The sequence below is a fragment of the Neopelma chrysocephalum genome, unplaced genomic scaffold (assembly GCF_003984885.1).
Source record: "Neopelma chrysocephalum unplaced genomic scaffold, ASM398488v2 Primary Assembly neopelma1_88, whole genome shotgun sequence".
In the NCBI taxonomy this organism is placed as follows: Eukaryota; Metazoa; Chordata; class Aves; order Passeriformes; family Pipridae; genus Neopelma; species Neopelma chrysocephalum.
In genome coordinates this window covers 3,728,915-3,751,971 of record NW_020897750.1, presented here as the reverse complement: position 1 = coordinate 3,751,971, position 23,057 = coordinate 3,728,915, and the positions used below count along the sequence as shown (strand labels likewise).

Below are 23,057 nucleotides of genomic sequence, written 5' to 3'. Positions count from 1 at the left end.
TACCCATAACTATAGCGGGGGAGGAGAAGGAAAAGGTACAAATCATAATATGGAAAGGTTTGGCTGTTTTAAAAACAGGAAATATTCATGACCAGTTCTTGTGGTTTGGTTTGGGGTTTGGTTGCCTATTCCAGCATCACTTGAATTTTAGTAATTTTTAATCCATGCATTATGTACAAGTTTTCAGACCTGTACTGCATGTTCTCACTGATGGATAAAAATGTAGATGTTAGATTGTATCTAAACAAACTCTTTTGTGCAGGACACCGACTAATATCCATAAACAGCACAAGTTTAGAAGGTGTCAGCCACCACGCAGCACTGGAAATTCTGGAGAACGCACCTGAAGATGTGACGCTTGTTATCTCTCAGCCCAAGGACAAGCTATCCAAAGGTATGGAACTGCAGTCACTTCTGTAAGCAAGCCCAGTCAGTCTGTGCTTGAAATTGTGTTCTGAGGCAGAATGATGAAGTAACCTTTGGTGAGGACACACCAGTTGCAGCGTAAACAGAAAGTGTTTTGCATAATATGAAGGGGTAAAACCTTACGTGGTTGTAAGCTGAGAAATTCGTGTCGTGCTGCAGATAAGATGTTACCAGCTTCTGATGTCTGCCTTGTCTCCTGGTTTTCAGCATCATCTAACACTGCTCATATCAGTAATGGAACCAGGGGTTATTTGAGGAGGCCATCGTCGGTGCAGGACAATGAGGCAGAGTCCTCTTCCGAAGAACACAACCGGTCCCGTGGTCACCAGAGGCCTGTTTCGGGGAGCTTGTCTGGCTTGTCAGGAGGCAAACGAGATGGAAGCATGAGCTCCCAGGATTCCAGAACTGAGAGTGCCAGCCTGTCTCAGAGCCAGCCAACCAGCTTCTTTGGCAAACATGCAAGTGGCAGGGCCCAGCAGGATCCTCAGCTTTACAGTGAATTCCAGTCTGGGGTTTCTAAAATGAATGAGAAGAGAAGATCCTCATCAGACAGTACTCGAGCAAAAAATAAAAGGCCTGGGGTAGTGGAGCCTGTGGAATATTCTGACCGAGGGGATTCTGACATGGATGAAGCAACTTACTCTGGCAGTCAGGAGCAACAGCCAGCTAAAAAGGCATAGTGGATTTCATATGAATATTTCCCATCAGGATGGTAGTGGTAGTGAAATAGCTGTCTCTGGGTGTCAGCAAGGTGAAAGGATGTGGGGGAAGAACAGCCTAGCCTAATGTGCAGCAAATCCTAATAGCTAATTTCTAATAGCTTGGTTCAAAATAAATGGAGAAAATCACTTTAGTAACTTGAAACAACTTTCCAGCTTTCCAATGTCACAAGATGGGCATGTATGTTGGGATGAACATACAGTGCACTTGTTGAGGCTGTAGAAAACCTTCTTTCAATTTTGTGTTTGTCCAATATGATCATAATCTAGTGACCATGCCTAGAGGTAAGTTTATTCACCTGGCAGATAAATTAAATTTTTCCTGGATTAAATAAAGTAGGAGTGATGCATCTAGAATGGGTAGCAGTAGAACTCATTGTCTTTTGGGATTGATCTAATCCAAAAGTGCACAGTGGCAAGTACTGCAAATTAATTTTCAATTTACAGTGATTCCTCTTTTCAGCTGATGGAGGTTATTCAAGTAAGTTGTGGCAGCTCCTGTAAATTAATCCAACAGGCTCTAGGCTGCTGTAATACTGAAATACTGTAGTTCTGGTGTTCTGTGACCAAGTCACTTTGACAATAAAGACTTGGTTGCTAAATGCCAAGCATATTTCTGTGCTAGTGACCCTTAAGAGTCTTACTAATTGGTACTTTGCCATGTGGACTCCTTCTGGCTGTGTCTGACTAAAATCCCCACCCTTTAGGGTCTTAGCTGTAAACATCTGTTCTAATGGCATATCACTGTCTCTTTGTTTTGTTTGTTTCTTTTTCTTTTTCCTTTTTTTTTTTTTGTAAAGGAATCTTTCTCAGCGAATACAGCAAACAAAGTGAATTCTAAAAGGGTTACTGCAGCACTTCTTAAACCTGGAGATATCTTTGAGGTTGAACTAGCCAAAAAAGATAACGGCTTGGGAATAAGTGTCACGGTACTGTTTGACAAGGTTTTTAGATGTTTTCTCTTTTTCTCTACTCCCAGCAACCCATTAAATTGCTAAATTACAAGGAAGCAAAATACTTTATGAAGTCACTGTTCAGTATATAGTTTTACTGATGTGTGATTAATCTTACCAAAGCTGAAAAGTAATACTATTTTATATCCCTTTTCTTGTCATCTGCCCTTTAAGTAATTCTTGTTTTTTGTTCTATGGTGGAGCCCCAAAGTCCTTATAGACTCTTATCACAGATGCTGCTTTGTGAGTACAAAAAAAAAGATGGTCTTTGTCCCTTGCTACCTAATATTGTGGCAAATTTACAAGGAAAGAATTGAGCCCCTCCCTGACTGGCATCGCAGGCAGTGGAAGTGGTAGTGTCATTTAAGAGTATCCATGCACGCTCACATGCATATACTGTGTTCAGTGTTCTCCCTCTGCTGGATAAAAGGCAGAAAGCAAAACCTACTCAAATCCAAATGAGACCTGGCTGACACTGCTTTCTTGCAACACGAGACAAAAATATGACTTTAAAGACTAATTTCTCTTCAGGCTCTAAGACTTTGAAGGTGTTTTTATGTTTAGAGCCTGTCGTACTGCAGAGTGGCACTTCAGGGAAGAAGAGAATAATTTATGTCTGAAATGCACACATTTTGGTATTTTAGTATTCAACTATTTTCACTGGTTGATTGGTCACCAGACTGTTCAAAGTCATGTTGCTTTGTCAAGCTTATAACTTGGAGGAACAAAGGTTCAGCAGGAATTCATTGTTGAGCAGCATCAGACCTGCTGTGTGCGTTGGGTTTGTAGAAGATGTTAGAAGATACCAGCTGATGCAAAGATTTCCCTTAAAGAGTGACCAAGTGGTATCTTTATGGACCTTTGTTTTTTCAGCCTCCATTCTGCCTCTACCCCTGGTGATGAGGAGAGGTGTGCAATTAACTCTTTTAAGTTTTCACATGTTTCACTATGTGCTTTGGGAATGAACATTAATACACTGTTGGTCTCCCTCTTCCCTCCAAGTTTGTGGAGCAGCAGTGAGCCAGAATCACACAGCGGTTTGGGATAGAAGGGACATTTAAAGATCATCTAGTCCAGCCCCCAGCAATCAGCAGAAAGGCTAAGGCCCTCCAAAAAAAATGTCAGTTCAGTTTGAGCAGATTTTTTCAGCTTAGACCTTCAAACTTGTCAGAACTAGGAGAAAGCAGCACTCCTTAATTTCCTGTTACATCAGAGAAGTTGTATTGGAGTAGGACACTGCATGGGTGTGCATCTTCTGCTTTGGCATGCTGTGCTCCTGCACATCTCTGAGCTTTGGTATGCATGCAAGCATGTGAAGTTTCACATAATGCAGACACATTTCTGCTGAAGGACACTTGTTGGGTGCATTTGCACTGTCATGCATTGTGTTTTTACAGACTTCCCACCCCAACTTCATTTATAGTAAATTGCATGACTGCAAAGAACAGACTTGGTTTTGATAGTTTACCTGGTTTTTCTACGTGCCAGTAGCCCAAATGCTTCCTAAGTACAGTTTTCCTTGTGTGACACTGTGTTTAATTACTAAGTATTCTAATTGCAAAAAGACTAACAATCTTATTTTTACTTTCTGTTTAGGGGGGTGTAAATACTAGCATAAAGCATGGTGGTATTTATGTGAAAGCGATTATTCCCAAGGGAGCAGCTGAAGCAGATGGCAGAATAGAAAAAGGTAATATTTCCATTCTTTCACTTGGGACCCTTAATGTGAAAAAAGGGCAGGGAACTGTCTGGGGTGGACAGTTCAGTATCCTGTGGCCTAGAAACAAGCCCTCTTGTTTGCCTCCTGTCATTGTACCTTTTTCACTGGGAAGAAGAGCTGTTCTTCCAAGCTACTGCAGTTGTCATTTTAAATATTAAATTGATAATTCTGCAGGTGAACATTAAAAAAATAGTGTAGAACAACTGCAGAACCGACAGCGCTGAGACTGTGGTGTGGAAAAACAGGAGATAGCTGCAGGATTTTTATTTTCTAAAGCAGCTTGTGTTAACAGAGAATGCTTCTCTGTTCTGGCCATGGAGAGAGAGGGCTTTGTGTTACTTGTGGCCTTCTTGCTTGGCATGCTTGGCAACTTGATACAGAAAATGCTGTAATTGTTATGGGTTGTCTCGTTTGTAAGCCAGGCCACATTCTTTACTGAAGTGAGAATTCTCTCTGTAGACTTAAGATTTATTTCTAATAAAGAGTTTGTGACAGGTTGTCATTCTGTTGGTTAACACTAGTTTTGACATGGGATTATCCCCCAGAATCATAGAATCATTTAGATTGGAAAAGATCTTTGATTTCAACCATATAGTTCATTTGCAGAGTTCTCTTCTTGACTCAGAGTATGGAGAGGAAGGAGAATTTGCATAAAAAGCTGTCCTTGTTAGCTGAGACTTGAAGCTTTCTGTGCACTGTGTATGTTTTATAGGTGATGTTCTGCCTACTTTTTCTTAAATTATTAATCAATCATGTGTAGGTGACCGCGTGCTCTCTGTCAATGGGATTAGTTTGGAAGGTGCTACCCATAAGCAAGCTGTTGAAACTCTGAGAAACACTGGACAGGTAAGTGGCTACTGGTTCTACTTCTATCTGTAGTAAACCAGTTCTTCATGAATGAAAAGAGACTGGAAATTCTCTCAAAAAGAGGTTGGAATTCTCCCCAGTGTCTGGTTACTTTAGATGGGCTTTTTCTTAGCCTCCCTGGCTTCCTGGCCCTCAGGTCTTGCTGCCCGCTCTAGTGAAATTCTGGCTCTGTGTGCAGGAGAGGTCTGTGTAGAATTGGTTTCTCCTAGTTCATGGGTTTCATAGGAAGGAAGCCCAGGTGCACAAGTTGGAAAGCAGGTGTAGCAGCATGCTACAGGTCTGCACCACTGAGGAGACAAGGGCCTTCGTATATGCAGCTGTGTTTGCATGCTTCATTGGTAGATTTACCTGAGTCTTGGTCTTTTTGGATAGCGCTTGATTCTGTCAATGGCGTGTCCTCATTTAATAGTGCTATTTATGGTGGCTGCTTTGTATGTGGAGGTGTGTGCATTCCTGAAAAGAGCCAGTGAATGTACACATTCAGAACTGCTAAGGACTACTATTTGTATTCACTTTGTAAAATGCTTTTAACTTTATTCCCTGTACAAATGTGAAAATGACGCTATCTTTGACACTTCTTAACACCTTCACAGCTTTATTGGAAGAAAACTCTTTCTTGCTGTGTGTTGACAAGTATCTTGCGAGTCCACTAGTGTATTTTGGAGGTTGTCACTTAACAGCCCTTAAAATAAGGAACAAATGGAGGTTATATGGGGAGGAGAATGTCTATAAAATATGCTGCTGTAAAACTTAGGACTGACAAGTTAGAATAAAACACGTACTGTGGACTGTGCTATCTCCCTAACTGTTACCATTTAACTGGAAAATGTTTCATCTCTTTAGGTGGTGCATCTGCTGTTGGAAAAAGGTCAGCTTTCAGGGGCTAAGACTCACGCTCCAGTAACAACACAGTGCACACCTCTACATCAGGTGGGGCAGTGTGAGCCACAGGAGAAGCCAGCGGCAGAATCTACAAATGCCAAAGATTACAGCTTTGTCACTGCAGGTCAGGTCACATGGAACAATTGTCTTAGCTATCAAAGCATCCTTTAGTTTTCATAATATTTTTCTTCAATTCTTAGAACAACAGGAGATGGAGCTGGTAGGAATGTATACCAGGCCCCTGCACATAATGCAGTCTCTTCCTTTGTGCTGTTGCATTTCTTTTTAAGATTGCCTTTCACATCTTCGTTACTTTGTTTAGCTACTATTAGCTGTTCCCTCTCTCACTATTTCTTGTTGTTTCCCAATTTCACCGGTCTTACTCGCCAAGTCTATAGCAAGGTTGGAGTAAGAGGGGTGCTGCTGTATCTGATGCTGCTGAGGAGTGCCAAGGGGTGGTTAAGCTACTTATACATAAATGAGAGCTTCTGTAGGTCCTGCAGTTCCTGTCTAGATGAGAGAAGACATCAAGAGCTACATGAAGAGATCAGAGGGATTTGTGTAGCTGACTAGAGGTTGACATATTTCAGCCTCTTCTGCTGGTGACTTGTAGAAGTGAAGGGAAGCCTACCCAGATGATGGAACCACTGCAGATACCTTTGGGTCTTCTTGCATGGAATTTATCCTGTCTGCCAGACCAGAAAGGTTGTGTCACTCTGGACTTTAAAAGGCTCCTTAATAGACTTCCTGGGGAATAATATTCTGGAGACACTCTGCCTTTCTGTGTATTGATGTTGTCAGGGCATGCAAGCAGACTGAGAAGTCATGATCAGCTTTTTTGTCCTCTTTACCTTGGAGGGATCTTTTAGATAACACTTTTGTTCGATAAAGTGAGCGAGTCCCATGAGGGGGAGATTGCCCATTGTCATGTCTGGAATAAGAGCGCCAGACACTTATTTTCATGGCCAGTGTGCTGTAGGAAATAATAAGTTAATGTTTTTTTTGCAGAGAACACATTTGAGGTGAAGCTGTTGAAGAATAGCTCAGGCCTTGGGTTCAGTTTCTGCCGTGAAGATAACCTTACCCCAGAGCAACTGGGATCAACTATTGTGAGGGTGAAAAAACTCTTCCCTGGGCAGCCTGCTGCAGAAAGTGGGCAAATAGAGATTGGGGATGTCATTCTGAAAGTGAATGGGGCATCACTAAAGGGTTTATCCCAACAGGTTTGTATCTTTAGTAGTGAAACTCATGTTGTGGTAGGCTTGCAACTCTTGTGGGGGCTGTGTCTAACAATGAATCCACTATGGCCATAGGAAGTCATCTCTGCTCTGAGGGGAACGTCTCCAGAAGTCTCTCTTCTCCTTTGTCGGCCACCATCTGGAATACTACCAGACATTGATCCTTCGTTGTTGGTAAGGTGTATAGCATGTGATAAATTTTTTTTAATTATTTGCTATTTAAGGTTCATTTATTAGATCTGATGGGTGGGTTAGTTAAATGCAAGAGATGCAGATGGAAAAATGGGGATGATGCTCACAGAGATGCGGTTCTTGGAGTGAATCCCTTAGAAGTCCACTAAGCATTTTGTGAAAATGTGAAAGGAATGCATGGCTTTAATAATTTTTCCCTCCATTTTGTGTATTAAGGGAAATTGGTTTAATACGCTGTTTCTGTGGCAGAGATTTCTTTGCAGCCTAGTGGTTTGAACTTGATATCAAACAGAAATTTGATATTTCTGTGATTCTGTGAAGGATATTGTGCAAAACACCAGTTTGTCTGGTGTTGATGCATGTAAAAACAGGAAAAAGGTTGCCGTATTTACTGGAAATTAGAGGTATCCCAAAGAATATTTTCAATATGTTCCAATAAGTAAATTGAAAGAACAGAAGAGCATTTTAGGATACTTCGAAGGAGTGGAAATTAAATGTTTTTCAACAAAAGAGAAGGTAGGGGACAATTTGCCTGAAAATCAGGCTTTCCATAATAACGGAAAGTATAAAACTAATGGAGGCAAGTCTTCAGTTTCAGTTCCCCAGGGAAGTGGTCACAGCACCAAGCCTGCCAGAGTTCAAGAGGTGTTTGGACAATACTCTCAGGCACATGATGTGATTCTTGGGGCTGTCCTGTGCAGGGCCAGAAGTTGGACTTTGGTGATTCTTGTGGGTCCCTTCCATCTCAGGATATTCTATGATTCTTTGATTCTAAGTTATTTTAATATTATTTTCAAACAATAAAAATAAGTAAAGTCTGATGAGGGAAACATAAATGTACAAATACAAATTTAAGTGAAGTTAAAATTGAAGTAAGAGGTAAGCAACTGAAAAAACATAATATAAATAACTACTCCTGTAATAAACCTGTTTGTAGCGTGGAATAACTATAATAAAACAGTGCATATATTAAAAGAAGAGGAAAGCCAATGATCAGATGACAGTTTTTGTTTATAACTTTATCACAGATTGGTGTGTTAATGAACACAAGGATTTGGCCATAAAAGCCTAAATGAAGCTTTTAAATTTTGTCTGTCTGCTAGCTGACATCCTTCTTGGGAATACGCGGTTATTGGTAAAATTGTTCTTCATTCTCATGGGAGTTAATAACTGGGTTAACAGTTGCCATTTGGCATAAATTATGTTAGTTTTTGTAGCGTGTTGTGTAGCTTTTTGGTTGAAAGCCCCCTTGTTTCGCTCCTACGTGAGATTGGTTTGACTTCAGTTGCTCTGTCAGTGTCAGCATTGTGATCTGGTTGGAAGGGATTTCATGGTAGTTGCCTGGAGGACTGCTGGGCATAGCTTAGAGGCATTTGTCAATAGGCTTTCCAAAGCTAAAGCCAGGGTGTATTTGTTTTCTTATTTTCTGAATTTTCTGATTTTGAGCAGTATATATTTCAAAATTTTGCACACAGTGTCTTGGTCAGGTTGCACTGAACTTGGTGAAACTGATATGTTTACACAACTGAGTAAACATCTAAATGAAAGTAGCCACTGACTACTTGTTTTTGGTAATTTTATGCAGCCTTTGAAACTTTCTTTTGTCATCAAAACTGGATTATGATGAATTAAATGTTTTTGGTCTCTGTAGACACCCATCCATTCACCTCAACAAGTATTTCCGGAGGTCAGCAGAGAAGTTGCTGGACCATCAAATGGAGAACAAGGTGATAGCTCAGATGAAAATGAAACTACCGATCTGAGCAAGAAAAGGCTAAAATCTCCCTCTAGAAGAGACAGCTACAGTGACAGCAGCAGAAGTGGTGATGAGGAGGTGATAGACTCAGCAGCACAGGTGGGCCTTGGCTGGAGTTCTGCACTGTACCAGAGCTCAGGTGAAGCTGAGACACGGGCACAGAACCAGTATGAGGCACACAGTGGGCAGAAGGAGACTGTTCGCACCATCCTGTATCCTGATCAAGAGGTCCCTAGCAAGGCAGACCTTGAGGACAGGTATGCTGTTGGTAATGATCCTCATAATATTCCAGAAATGTTTACAAAAACGTTTTATTGGACCTATTCATGGAAACACTTTTTTGTTTTGCTTTTTAGATCTGCATAAAGTCCATATTGGTCCATATATTAATTTATGAGTCACAGCCTTGTTGTACCTATTCTTGGGGGGTTTTTTCTGTTTTATCTCTAGTAATATGCCATTGGATTTGCCGGAGATCCCAACCTGTAGAACTGTACCTGATGTTACCACATCCATTTTAATAAATGACTGTTATGCTACTCCTACCTCTGAGCTGACTCCACACCTGGGAGGAATGGATTCATTACTCACCCAGCTGGAAAAAAATGCTGAAGAATATGAACCGGTAATTTCCTATTTCTGTCTTTCAGTAGCATAGATTGTACTTCTGTGGTCAAATGGAAGTTGTATTAGCCATGATATTCAGAGTGACTGGACAGAAGTTGGGCACATGGATTTACAAATGGGATAGTTGCAGGTTATACTTGCACTATCCTGGGCATGTGCCATGTAAATGGCACATGTAAAAGTGCCATTTGTAACCAGTGAACTGCAGCTGCTCATGCAATGTCTGCAAGCATTTTCTTTCTGGGCACTGAGTTGGTACCTTTCCCTCTGTGAACGTGGAGGCATCCATGTGTACATAGGTAGATGTGTATGTGTCTATTTCATTCCTCATTTCATACTGGAAACCTTGGCATTAAATATTTATCTACCTCTAAACCACATACTCAGGAAGCTGAAATGGCAGATATCTTGCCTCTGCACTTTTAGTTTTCTGGGTGGTTGTTCAGAGATCAGAGGATAAATTTGGGCAGCAGGGGCATCAGTAGACCCTGTGCTTTGCTGCATTTATAACTATGAATCTCAAAGACTTTCTGCTCTGCTGCAGAATGCAGCATATTTTTGTGGCTCTTCTGGGATAGTTTCTTGCCACCCCAGAAGTGTCTTGTGTATCAGAAGGGACTTTTGCTTCTATATCCTCACATAACCTATTCAAAGATTGAAAAAAATTAAAATTGAGCCTTGATATGCCTCAATTGTGAAGGTCTTTTAGGTTACAAAGCTATTCTAGCTTATACTCCATTTTGACAAGAAACAAATTGTATTTTTCTTAGTCCCTTCTTCAGAACTTTTTCTCAAACCTTCCTGATGCTTTGTGATTTTTTTTTAAATACAAATGAGGCAGATCCATATCTTTCAAATCAAAATTAATGCAAAGTAAACACTGAATGTGTTCAGTTCCAAGATAAGCTATACTATTGTATCTCACTATAGGAGATTGTTCACTTCACTGTAGGAATGTTCACTTACTTTGTTCTGAATACTTCCTGATGTGTTATTTAAAAACACAGAGCCTTTTTTATATATGGAACTAGTTGAAGGTAAAATAGGGTTTTCGACATGGGCCTTCACAATTTTGTTTAAATCATAGGCCTTTGGCCCAAAGTTAGCTCCACACCAAACATTATTTGGTTCTGTCATTTAAATCAATAGGTAAATCAGTTGTGTCTTTCTAACTGTCTTAAATTCAATAAAACGTTCATGTTACTTCTGACTGTCTGCATTGTAAAGTGCTGTTTTCTTCCCCTAGGAGGTAGAGCTCCGAGTCACTATGACAAAGTCAGAAAAGGGTAGTCTGGGTTTTACAGTGACCAAAGGTAATGATAATGTTGGCTGCTACATTCATGACATTGTTCAGGATCCTGCCAAAAGTGATGGGAGACTACGACCTGGAGACCGACTGATAAAAGTGAGAGAATTAATGTTTTCAGATGGAGGGATTGCATGAAAAGGACAACTTTGAGTCAAAAAAAAAAAATCAAATGTGGTTAAGGAACAAAGGCATGCACCTTCTGAGAGGCATAATTTGATAGCAGTTGAGGAACAGCAGTAAATGCTTCCTCAGTAATGCTGTCTTACTTGGAACTTAACAAGGAGATTTCTGTTGCTTTTATTTTTGCAGGTTAATGACATCGATGTCACCAACATGAGCCATACTGATGCAGTGAACTTTCTCCGTGCTGCCCCAAGGACTGTCAGATTAGTGCTAGGGCGTGTTTTGGAGTTACCAAAGATGCCAGTGCTGCCTCATTTACTGCCTGATATTACACTAATGTGCCATAAGGAGGAGCTAGGTAACATACAATTACACTGCTTTTTGACCTAAAGCAAAATTATCCCTTTCAGTTACAAAGAAAGCTTGATTTGTTTTTTTTCCCCCCTCTTTTCCTGCAAAGGTTTGTCGTTATCAGGAGGTCATGACAGCCTTTATCAAGTTGTGTATATTAGTGACATACTCCCCAAATCGGTTGCTGCCAGAGATGAGAGTCTCCATGTACTAGATATTATCCATTACATTAATGGAGTAAGCACACAGGGAATGACTCTGAAAGAAGCCAGAAGAATGCTGGAAACATACCTTCCAAAAGTGGTACTCAAAGCAACCAGGTATGTTTTGGAAGCAAATGCTTCCCTGTAGGTTTTATTTTTCTCGCATGATTGTATGAGTATATGGGTAAAACATGTTCCTGGTATGACAGGAAATTCACCGCAGTGATACTAGGTGGCATGTTATTGAGGGCTGATGCCACAGAGAGGATCTGTATGTTCACTGTATTTTGCTGTAGTGGAGCAGAAGGGTACTTGGTACTTGCCGTGCTTTGTGTTTCTTGGGAACACAAGGGTCTGTCCAGCTATGAACTACAAATGTTCAAACAGACTTCCTGCCCTTGGGTCAGAACAACCCTCTGCAGCACTACAGGCTGGGGGAAGAGTGGGTGGAAAGTGGCCCAGTGGAAAAGGGCCTGGGGATGCTGGTTGACAGCAGCTGAATGTGAGCCAGCAGTGTGCCCGGGTGGCCAAGGCGCCAATGGCATCCTGGTCTGTATCAAAAAGTGTGGCCAGTAGGATCAGGGAAGTCATTGTACCTCTGTTCTCAGCACTGGTGAGGCCACATCCCAAGTGCTGTGTCCAGTTCTGGGACCTCACTTCATAAAAGACATCAAGGTGCTGGACCAAGTCCAGAGGAAGGCAATGGAGCTGCTGAAAGGTTTAGAGAGTAAGTCCTATGACACGCAGCTGAGGGAGCTGGGGGTGTTTAGTCTGGAGCAAAGGAGGCTCAGGGAAGCCCTTATCACTATCTACAACTACCTGAAAGGAGGTTATAGCGGTGGGGATTGGCCTCTTCTCCCAGGAAGCTAGCGACAGGACGCAAGGAAATGGCCTCAAGCTGTGCCAGAGGAGATCAGGTTGGACATCAGGAAGAATTTTTTCACTGAAAAGGTGGTTAAACATTGGAATGGACTGCCCAGGGAGGTGGTGGAGTCACCATTCCTGAAAGCATTCAAAAAACGACTGGACATGGTACTTAGTGCAATGGTTTAGTTGACAAGGTGGTGTTCAGTCAAAGGTTGGCCTTGATGATCTTGGAGTACTCTTCCAACCTTAATGATTCTATGAAAATACCATTTTCAAAATATGAAAATGGTTATACAAATACTCCTTTTTCTTAAAGCTGCTACTGAGATTTCTGTAATCATAAAAATGAGATAAAATGTTGGTTTGTGCTTAAATAGTTCTGCTGTCACATGGTTGTCCCAGCACACTGATGAATGTCAAAACCCTGTGGTACAGCTCCTAGTGTGCCACTGTGTTTTCACTGACCCCTGCTGTTCTTTTATGGCAACAGTGTAAAAAAACTCTCTACATTACACTGTTTTAATATTTACCTAAAACTTAAACATTTACTTCATTTTTTTTTTAAGTCTTCCAGCCATGCCTGCTGTTCTTTGCTTCTTCTCTCCCTTTCTCCTTCCCACTGTGTTTTATCCCAGAAAGGGAATGAGTTGCAAAATCCTGAGGCTGCAAGGTTGAATCTTTTTGTCAGAATCTAGAAGGAAAGTCCAATTCTTATGAACTCTTTAGTGCTCCCTGAAGTAGGAAATTACCTAGCTATCACTGCTTAATCTCTTGTCATTGAATATCTTAAGTATTCCAAAACTGTTATAATAGAAAGCATGATTAGCAGTTTTACTGATAGTACTATTTACATCAATATGGGATGATTACCGTGATTTATTTATTTATTTTTAATAAAGATTTCTGTAAATATTTCTTTTCTTAGAGATGGTCATGCAGTGCTCCCAAAATCCAAAAGCCCTGAAAACTCAAATCCATGGCCAGTGAAAGCTAATGGTAAGATTTCTGTTCTTACTCATTGCAAGTGAAATGCATGTTATAAAAATGAAGGAACTGCTACGGGCCTTAAGATACTATCCTAGTCCAACTTACTGTGATCAGCTGTTTACTTGATCTTTCTTTTAAAAGCTGCATGAAAAGAGATCCAACAATAGTCTCTTTATGATTCCATTTCTCATGTAGTTTAAAACCTCTCTCTAGTATCAAACCTAAGTCTTTCAAGGAGTTAAAAAAATAATCAGTTTATTATTATAACTGTTATTAATAATAATGATGATGTTGATGTTTCTTCCTCTGTTCAGGCATAAAAATACCAATTTGTTCCATTGGAAAGGGCTTCAAGTTCCTTGTTCACTTTCTTAGACTCAGGGTCCTTTACTACCTGCATTTCTGTGCAGAGCAACTGCTTATGCAGTTATTTACCATCTCAAGCATTTACTTTTTCTTTGAAATGTGGCCCTTAGCATTTGACTTGATTCGTTGTAGTCTTGTTTTCCGTGCTTCCTTTTGTGTATCTTGATAACTTGGAGTACTGATCTCACCTAATGAAATTATTGCAACTCTAACAGTAGTGTTGTCCCCATATTTTCCAAGCGTGCTACTCATTTTGTTTCAATAAGCGTAGTCAAGATATTCATTAGGATCAAATCCTATAACCAAATCTTGAAAGATCCCACTTAAAACCCCCTTCCTGTAGATGACTTGTCATCTGTAGGTCATGACAAGATGTAAGGTTACTCTCAGTCCTCATTTATTTCATCTACCAGTTCCTTCATTCATAAGAGCATAAAGTATATGAAGATCCAGAACTTCACTAGTGACTGGGTATATATCTACTGCTTCCACTTGGTCTCATTTGTAATACTAGTAATGGTACCTCTGGGGTAGGCAGTGGTCTCTGACATAATAATGTCACTCTTTTCTTTACCAAGAAGGGAATGGTACCTTTGAACAAAGATCCAGATGTCAGATGATGGTTTTTTTAAAAAAATGTAGTCATTGACAGGTCATAGTGGGGTTGTATTTTGTACATTTCAAGGGAAAGGGAATCAACCCTGTTCCCAAAGGTGCATGTTTCCACTGTACTTCATTAAACTATTTATCAACATTTCTCTTTGCCTGGAGTTGCTTACTTGTATTAGCATTCAGGCTTTCTGATCCCATTAAATATAACATTCAAAAAGCATTATGGAGTATAGCCAATCAGATGTATGTTTGGCAGTGCCCAGAAACCAGGCAGGCAGAAATGCTACTCATGTCATAACATAATATTAAATACCTTGTTTCTTTCATAAAATAATTGATTGGAACTAATGTAGTTTCTGTGAAAAATTGCTGTGAGGTTGTTGTTTTTTACCCATTTTTGTTTAGGCTGTTCCTGTGGTGATCCCTGTGATAAAACAATAAAGACAAGTGATGCTTACGGGCCCAAGGTAACTATTCCTCTGTTGTGCCTGTTATCATTAACCAGAGCAAAGGATCTGCTTTACACACTTTTAAAAAATTAATTAATAAATTTAACAATCCATTAATCAAAGTATGCAAACCCACTATTGTCAGTTGATACGAATAAGCAGTGATTGTAATAAATATGCAAGTTTTTTGAATTAATCTACTCTTTCTTTGGAACACCTTCATTGAAAGACAAGTGGTAATATGAGAAGGATGCAAGGCTATGGTCCAGAAAACTCCATTCAGCCCACAGTTTATGCAGATGCATGCATGTTACATTTGCTGGGTGGTTTTCTTTTTCACCCTCGTTTTTTCTGAGAAATGCTGTGTTGTGGGACCAAAAGTATTGAAGCCTGCATATGTTTTGTAGAGGTCATAATAATGTTAAATACTACTTTGTGCTCTCTTGTAGAAGCTGCTTCTTCATCAACGTGTATTTTTTTTCTCATAGTACTTTAAAATCTTTTTATTCGCTCTTTTCATATCAAATTTTAACACACCTAAAAGCTTCCCACCCATCACCCAGCTATCTCAGATAAACCCTGATTCATATTATATTGTTTTGTTGCTGAGAAGAGAACTTTTTAATGGTTGGTTTCTGCTTCAACAAACTGCCAGACCCTTTAAGAACTAGTTTGAACTGTTCTTTGCTTTCTTAGATAAATGGCAATGGCATCCTAGGACCTTCTCAGGGAAATACAGAAAACAATATCCATCACACAAAGGGACTAATGAACCTCTCAGGATCAGGAGATGCACCTTCCCTAGGATTTACCAATCAGATATCAGATTTTTCTAAGCACATGGACAAATCAGGTAAGAGAAGGTGAGGTGGGGACAGCATTATTTTGTCTTTAGTGTACAAGAGAATCACGGCATTGTTGAATACGCTGAAATAAGTCAATGTTGGGCTGGCAGTCAATTCTGGAAGATCATCTCCAAGTTGTGTGCTTTGCTTTAGAGGATTAGTTGATGTTGAAAGTAGATTTATGGAAAATGGATTCTGTGTTAGAGAGAAATGAAGGCAAGCCATGACAACATCTAGAGATAATGCCATGGTGTCTGCCCTTTTAATTTTTTTTCCCCCAAGACATCCTATATTGGGAAAACTTGTAATTTTGTACTATTTTTCTTCCGGAACAGAGATTCCAGATGATGAGTATTACGATGAGGATGATCACAATGAAGTTGTCCAATATCTGTTGGATGTTGTAGATGAGGAAGCTCAGAACCTCTTAAATCGTAATAATGCAAATTCAGATGCTCAGAGTCTTCTGCATCTCAAGAAGGCTGCATCAGAAGATCATCTGCCAGGTAACATGAGCCATTAAAAAAGCATATCATTAAAAGCAAAACACTTTTTGAAAGAAGGTGCCAAGTAAGTAGTTGATTTGTCAAGAGGGAGAGCTGACACTGAATTGATGTGTGAACTGAAAGTTTCCCAAGTTGAACACAGACAAATAGTTGCTGATTCAGATGCAGCTTAATTAATCGGGTTCTGGTTTGATAAATCTGGTTGGATTTTACTTTAAGCAGTCTGGGAAAATGAATCCCATTCTGGCATTCTTATCTCTTGAGTGAAATTCATATTGTTTAGATACCTGGTCCTGCAGCTGTAGTTGTGTTGGAATGCTGAAGCATTTTAACATTTCTTTGATAGCAGGTTGCACAACTTAGAAATTTGAGATCTCTCAAAACCAAGCAATTTTCCAACCTGCTTTGTCTCTTTTAGAAAGACTGGGGTTTATTTCAGTACCTACTTCTGTCTGTACACCTTTCTCTTCCTTCATTCCATGTCCTCAACTCCACTTGTTATTAAATTTAGTGAGGAGTAGGATTTGTAGTTCCTTTGTGGTATCACCCTATGTATGCATGCTCCAAAAATTCAAGTGAGATGCTTGCTACTTCTGTAAAGATTTCTTCCAAAACTCAAGATACACCTTCCAAAATTATAATTATTTCAGCACTTTTGATGCACCTCAAGATCATTGGGTTATTGTCATTGGTTATTAGATTGGAAATCCGGGATTACTGAGGTTCTGGCTGTGCCAGCTGAGGAATATCACTGGAGCTCCAGCACCCAATTTCTTGTAGCTGGCATCTCTCCTTTGCAACTGGAGATGAATTGAATCCATAAGATACAGCAGCGGGGTGCTACCATAGTAGACAGATAGAAGTCAAATTTTATCTGGCACATCCTAATTAGGTTTTGTTAAAACAAAGAGCGAGTAGAATCCTGATTTAGATCTACTCCTGGTCCAAAAGTAACTGAATTGCAGAAAAACTGTTGACATGAGAATATGATAACTTAGTAGTACCAGCCTGTCCATCCGTTTATGCTGTGACACAGATATTCTGTTAGCTGTGCAAAGAGCCTCACATACCATGAAAGCTGTTCCAGTTATAAAATAAAGGAGCCTAAAATCTGATTATCCTGTACAGTAAGAGCTCTTTTCCAACATGCTTGTAGCAAAGGGACTTAAAAAATGTTTCTTGGTTATTCTGGCACCTGTATTTCCTGTGTAGTGCCAGAGAGGTGTTAACAGAATTCACATATGTGAGGGAGTGGCTCCTGGGCATCTTTTGGTATGTTTATGCTGCATCTCCAGATTTTCTTGTTCAATAGAGATGAATGGAAAGGTGACAGAAGATAAGTCTGAAGACACAGACTGTGATGGGTCATCTTTACCTGAAGATTTTTCAGAGGTAGGATGGCAAGAAGCTGTCAGACATTTGCCGATTTTGGTTTCTCAGACACCCTTTGAATTTATTTTCCTTACTGGAAATAACTTTAAATGTCTTTTAAATGAGAACATCATTGTCAGTAGTAGCTTTAAATGGTGTACAAACATTTATTATTTAAATAGCAAATGATTGTCATAAATTAACTATATAAAAGAACAAAGCATATAGTTATTTTATGCTATCATATAAAGTCAGGCAACTTTTTTTTTCAAAAAGAATGGTAATAAATCACCTTGTTAATGTTACTTCAGGCATTTAATCTAAGATTTCATTGATTCCTGCTCAAAGAAGGGAAGCAGTCACAATGAATGCTGTGTAAATTTCACTATCCAAAACATATATTTGAAATTTCTTCTACTGTTTTTTGCTAGGATAAGTTCATTAGCTTGAATAGCTTCTATGTGTGGTTTACCCTACAGTATTGTGTGTCCTGTTTTACATCAATCGCTAGATGCCTAGATTTTGTCTCATGTTTCAAATCAGCAGAACTCTGTCTATCCAGCATATCCTCGCTGCTGCAGCTTTCTGTCCAGTTAGTAGAGCTGAAAATCAAATCAGGAATCTGGCTGTGTGTCAGTGTGCTCTAGGAGAGCCACGAGTAAAACTCTCCGAGTATGGCAGTGGAAACTTGCAAGTTGGCCTAAGAAATATAATTTTTTTAATGGCGTTTTTCTTGAAAGAAAGATGGAAATACTGCCTTCTCTTTTGAGTCTTCATGTCTGTTGAGGCAGGTGCACATGGGAGTATGTGTCATTTAGAGGTCAAGCCCTGTTCTGTTCTGTATAGGAATTGTAGCTTGACAGGAGGCAGTTTTCACTATCAAACTTATCTCATTAAGGGTTTTTAAGTGTTAAAACCAAAAAGTCAAGTTAGATGACTCTAACTTAGATGACTCTAATGCTGCTGTGAGTCAGGATTGATTTTAACATAGTTTTTTGGCCTTGTTACAGCACAGTATTTTTCCAAGTGCTTAATGTTCTTGTCCTCTGTTATTTTGGGTTAATGAGATGTCTAAAAGAGGAAAGTCTTTCATTATGTGCTGCTTTGAACTTAGTACCCTTCAGAAATAGTCCATGTAATTGTTAATTGTTTAAAGTTTGCACTGGGTGAATGTTGTAACTATGTCCTTTAATGTGTTTTGAAATATTTCTTCCACTAGCCAACACATGTAAATGGTTGTGAAGACTATTGTGAAGCAAAAGCTGTGCCAGAAAGGTAAGATTTCTGTTCCTGTGTTGCTTGAAAGCAAACCTATGGAGTCTGAAACTCAGAAGTGGAATATGTTATAATAAGAGAAAAACAGCAACAACAAAAAAAACAACAAACCAACCCCAAAACAAACCTAGTAAAATATCTGTGCAATGTCTTGTTGAATTTTCTCTGTCTATTCCTTATTTGAAAGGTTATAATTTGCCTGAATACTATTCAGCTTTGTGGTTTACTATGCCCTAGTTTTACTTGTTCCTTTGATACGTGGTTATAGCAAACCACTGGACTGTGTTCAGATGCCTCCAAATAACATAATTTGCATTGTAATAACTATTTGGTACTTGTATGTGAAGAAAACATTCAAACAATGTTGTCTTCAGTTCAAATCTGTATAAGCTTCATTAGTGTTACTTCTTCTGGTTTTAGAGCACTGTAACTCACCTGTATACTTCCACTGGTTCCCATTGGGTGCCTGGGGCTTATTTATTTTACATGGGCTACTGAGGATATACCTGGCCAAGTTACTCTTTGTCCCTTTGAGCCACTTTGAACTGTATGAATTTCCAAGATTGTTTTTCTTTGTGAAATAATTTTAGTCTTTAGTCTGAGTGAAATTTTAGTCAAAGTTTTTATGCTTCTATGTTTTTAACTTTGTGGGAAGTTTTGGATTAAGACTTAGCACAACCAGTGACATTATGACCTCAAATGCTTAATATGTTTATCACCATCTTCAACAAAGCTAGAAAACTTCCAATTGAAAATAGATGTTCTGGTGTGTAGGTACTGAATTATATGAATGATAAAAATCTGTTATTGGATGCTATTTAATTGCTTAGCCTTTGAAAAGTTATTACTAGAGTCATGTATTCCCAACTCTTTTTCCACTGTTACTTTTTTTAGGTCCCCTCTGAGGATATTTAAAAAAAAAAAAAAAAAAAAAGTTAGGTTTTTGAGATCACTTGTATGGGTCCAGTCCAGAAATACTTGTAGCTATAATTTACTTTCTGGAGACTTTTTTTACTAGATTGCAAATGTGTTAGTTATTTCTAGGTGTTCTTTTTTACTTCTGTACTTTGTTCTCTTACAGAACTCCTCCACAACCCTCCTTGAGCCAAGCAGATGATGATGAAATCACGTGGGGAAGTGATGAACTGCCCATTGAATCAGTCAGCCAGGAACGTGTAAATAAAGGCAAGAAGATTTTGCAAATAATCAATAGAAAACTGAGGATCACATTAAATAGATGGAAGTGAATATTAAGGTGTTTTGGATATTGTTTTGAGGGTGTAAAGGCAGGTATAATGAGAATTCAAACAGCTCAGTGGCCACCTGGAAAAGATCTCTACAGCTTTGGGTAATAAATGTATGAGAGTTAATGGGAGCAAGTATTAGCAACTTTGCATCTGTAGTTGTAAAAGAGTTGGAACCAGCTGAGATGCTTTCTTCCTTGGTATCTATTTGACAAAAGTGGTAACAATATAGATATTTGACTGTGATCAGATTGATGCTTCACATACCAACTACTCCATGCTCAAATGAGGCAATATTTTTTCTTCGTCTTGACTGTCATTCCTCTACTGCTGCTCAATGTGGCAGTGTAACTCTACACTGTTTGATATGTTTGGAAGACTCTAGTCTTCACTTTTTTGAGATGGCATTAGAAATGTCAGTTCCTGAAATTCGTATACAGCAGCCATTTGCATTCATTTAAAAAAAAAAGGATAATCCATGGAATACTTCAGACAAAGTCACAGAATCACAGAATATGCTGAGTTGAAGGGACCCACAAGGATCATTGAGTCAAGCTCCTGGCACTGCACAGGACCATCCCCAAGATTCACACCATGTGCCTGAGAGTATTGTCCAAATGCTTCTTGAACTCTGTCAGGCTTGGTGCTGTGACCACTTCCCTGGGGAGCCTGTCAGTAGATTTTGGACACTTTGAATTACAATGCCAGGGATATTTTTTTGTTCTTCAGAGAAGCACTGAAGGCCTGATGGAAGGCAAGCTGTATTGGAAAAAAGTTGTCTTTCAAGTGATAACCGGGAGATGTCTTACATACATGTTGAGTATAAGTGCTGAAAACTAAGTTACAGGCTGTACTGTCTTAAGTGGAGAGTTCTGAATTCATGCCTGTGTGCATTCATCAATTTTTTAAGAACTTAGATTTAAAATGTATTTAAAGTTTGTTTCAATGTATTTATTGGAATTTCAGGAAAAAACTCCTTTTGGTTCCTGGATTCACCAGAGCTGATTTTGTGTCATACTGGTTTTGTTAGTTAATTTGGTTTTGCCTCTGAAACTGAGAAGTATGTTCTCTCAGGTGTATGGAGGCATTTGTAGTGCAGTGGTGAACAGTAACATGCAAATCCAGCATTGCACTATGGCTTGTTTCCCTAGTTTTAGATATTTATTTATATTTATAGCAATCAGTCTTGTTCTTCTGCTAGATTTCCCTCTAGTGACGAACGAAGAGATCTCTGCACTCCCAACTGTGAATGTGCTCCCTGGAGGCAAGTACTCAGGAGCCAAATTGAAGTCAGTGATCAGGATGTTGCGTGGATTGCTGGAACAGGGAGTCCCTTCTAAGGAGATTGAAGTGAGTAACTGCTTGTCCTTTAAAGTTCTTTTTTCCTGTATGAAACAAGAATAAAATGGCTGGATCATCACTGCATTGAATACCACAGCTCTTTAATTGGCAGCTCAAAAGGGATGAAAAGAATTAACACCAAAGACTTCTCTCCCTTCCCCCCACTAGCTGCTGAGAGATAAGATTAGTTTGAATTCAGTTCAATTCAGAAGTATGTTTACATCATTCTTGGTTCTGGTAAGTTGCCAAATGAATATGATGTTAACAGGCATAGACAAAGGCTGTGAAATCTAGCTGCTGAACATGAAACCAGGCTTTCCAAAGTCTTAAGTCAGCCATGTTATATGATCTTTCTTTTGGGAGAATGAGATAAAATATTTACTGTATAGTAGGTGGGGGTTTTGTTTTGTTTTGTTTCATTTTCTTACAACTGCATTATTGTGCATCTCCACATTAGGATTTGATTTTTAACAATTCTATTTGTTAATGACTTCATCATATAATTCCTCTTAACACTTGTTACTGTTCAGTGTTTTCCTAATGCACATGTAATTTCTTCTTTACAGAACCTTCAGGAGTTAAAACCTCTGGATCAGTGTTTGATAGGTCAAGCAAAGGAGAACAGGAAAAAGAACAGATATAAAAACATACTTCCTTGTAAGTCCTAACTAATCTGAAGTTCACTGTTGATATTCTGTTACCACCTGTATGGTCAGATGGATTAGATCAGAAGTGGGATGATTTGATTCTCAATCCTAGTAGGGAAAAAATTAAAGCAAGCATTTATAAAGCAGTTTGAGATCAGTGAATAATATATTATTGTATTGTAGTAGTTAGGGATAGATATTCACAGACTTTTCTGTTGTTTCAGCAGATCCTGTGTCTTAAGTGATGTATACATAGGGAACCAGATAAGATTTTTTCAGCTTTACCCATGTAAAATTGGAAAACCAGACATGTATACTACTGTCATTAAAATTCCTGCCATAAAATATTGTTAGGTGTGAGATGTGTCAAGAAATAAGAACTGACAAAGATTAGTTCTGAATGAGAAATATTAACCTCAGTTTTTCAGAGGTACTGCAGTTCAAATCATGCATCCTACTTGTCTGCTGATTTGTATTTCTCCTCTAGATGTCTTCTTTATTCAAGGTACTGATTAGTATCCTAAATCAAGTATTTAAGTGATTTATTTTTTTAAGTAAGATCTGTGGAAGCATCTGTGGAGATAAGTACTATGTGAGTGTGTAAAGCTCACATCTCTATTGTGTGAAGGTCTAATTATGTGCACACGTAACATGAGGTCTTTTTGTTGTGTGGGAATTGCAGATGACACCACTAGAGTACCTCTTGGGATTGAAGGTGGATACATCAATGCCAGCTTCATTCGCATGCCGGTGGGGAATGAGGAGTTCATTTACATTGCATGCCAAGGACCTCTTCCTACTACTGTAGCAGATTTCTGGCAAATGGTTTGGGAACAAAACTGTACTGTGATTGCCATGATGACTCAGGAGGTTGAAGGAGAAAAGATAAAATGTCAGCGTTACTGGCCAGATGTCCTCAATAAAACCACCATGATAACTGATAGACTACGCCTTGCTCTTGTGAGACATCAGCAGCTGAAGGGCTTTATCATTAGAGTGCTGGAGCTTGAAGAGATTCAGGTAAGTGAATCTAATTCTGCATGCTTAGAGTTTTTTTCTGGGTGTTGGCATATTTATCATTATACCTCTGGCTTGCCTGCTTTCACCTGCCTTGTCTACATCAAGAGTTCAAACAGGGCTTCTCTTTGCCCAGTGAGCATGACTGGGCAACGCTTCTTTAT

General features: G+C 39.2%; 1 protein-coding gene across 5 annotated transcripts in view; it reads left to right on the top strand.

The window, feature by feature from the left end:
- The window catches only part of PTPN13 (protein tyrosine phosphatase, non-receptor type 13), a 117,840-nt gene that overhangs the window by 91,286 nt on the left and 3,497 nt on the right, over window positions 1-23,057 (top strand). For 4 of the 5 annotated variants that reach the window (XM_027692787.1, XM_027692788.1, XM_027692785.1 and 1 more), the window contains 23 exons: window positions 263-394; window positions 634-1,100; window positions 1,946-2,089; window positions 3,695-3,788; window positions 4,579-4,664; window positions 5,529-5,691; window positions 6,576-6,790; window positions 6,881-6,979; window positions 8,649-9,010; window positions 9,204-9,378; window positions 10,627-10,785; window positions 10,999-11,170; window positions 11,273-11,483; window positions 13,159-13,229; window positions 14,604-14,665; window positions 15,344-15,499; window positions 15,821-15,998; window positions 17,311-17,390; window positions 18,589-18,644; window positions 19,726-19,829; window positions 21,090-21,238; window positions 21,796-21,886; window positions 22,559-22,896. In XM_027692787.1, coding sequence (XP_027548588.1) covers window positions 263-394; window positions 634-1,100; window positions 1,946-2,089; window positions 3,695-3,788; window positions 4,579-4,664; window positions 5,529-5,691; window positions 6,576-6,790; window positions 6,881-6,979; window positions 8,649-9,010; window positions 9,204-9,378; window positions 10,627-10,785; window positions 10,999-11,170; window positions 11,273-11,483; window positions 13,159-13,229; window positions 14,604-14,665; window positions 15,344-15,499; window positions 15,821-15,998; window positions 17,311-17,390; window positions 18,589-18,644; window positions 19,726-19,829; window positions 21,090-21,238; window positions 21,796-21,886; window positions 22,559-22,896 — 3,764 coding nt within the window. The remainder of the gene's footprint in view (window positions 1-262; window positions 395-633; window positions 1,101-1,945; window positions 2,090-3,694; window positions 3,789-4,578; window positions 4,665-5,528; window positions 5,692-6,575; window positions 6,791-6,880; window positions 6,980-8,648; window positions 9,011-9,203; window positions 9,379-10,626; window positions 10,786-10,998; window positions 11,171-11,272; window positions 11,484-13,158; window positions 13,230-14,603; window positions 14,666-15,343; window positions 15,500-15,820; window positions 15,999-17,310; window positions 17,391-18,588; window positions 18,645-19,725; window positions 19,830-21,089; window positions 21,239-21,795; window positions 21,887-22,558; window positions 22,897-23,057) is intronic. The other variant, XM_027692786.1, reaches the window with a different exon arrangement.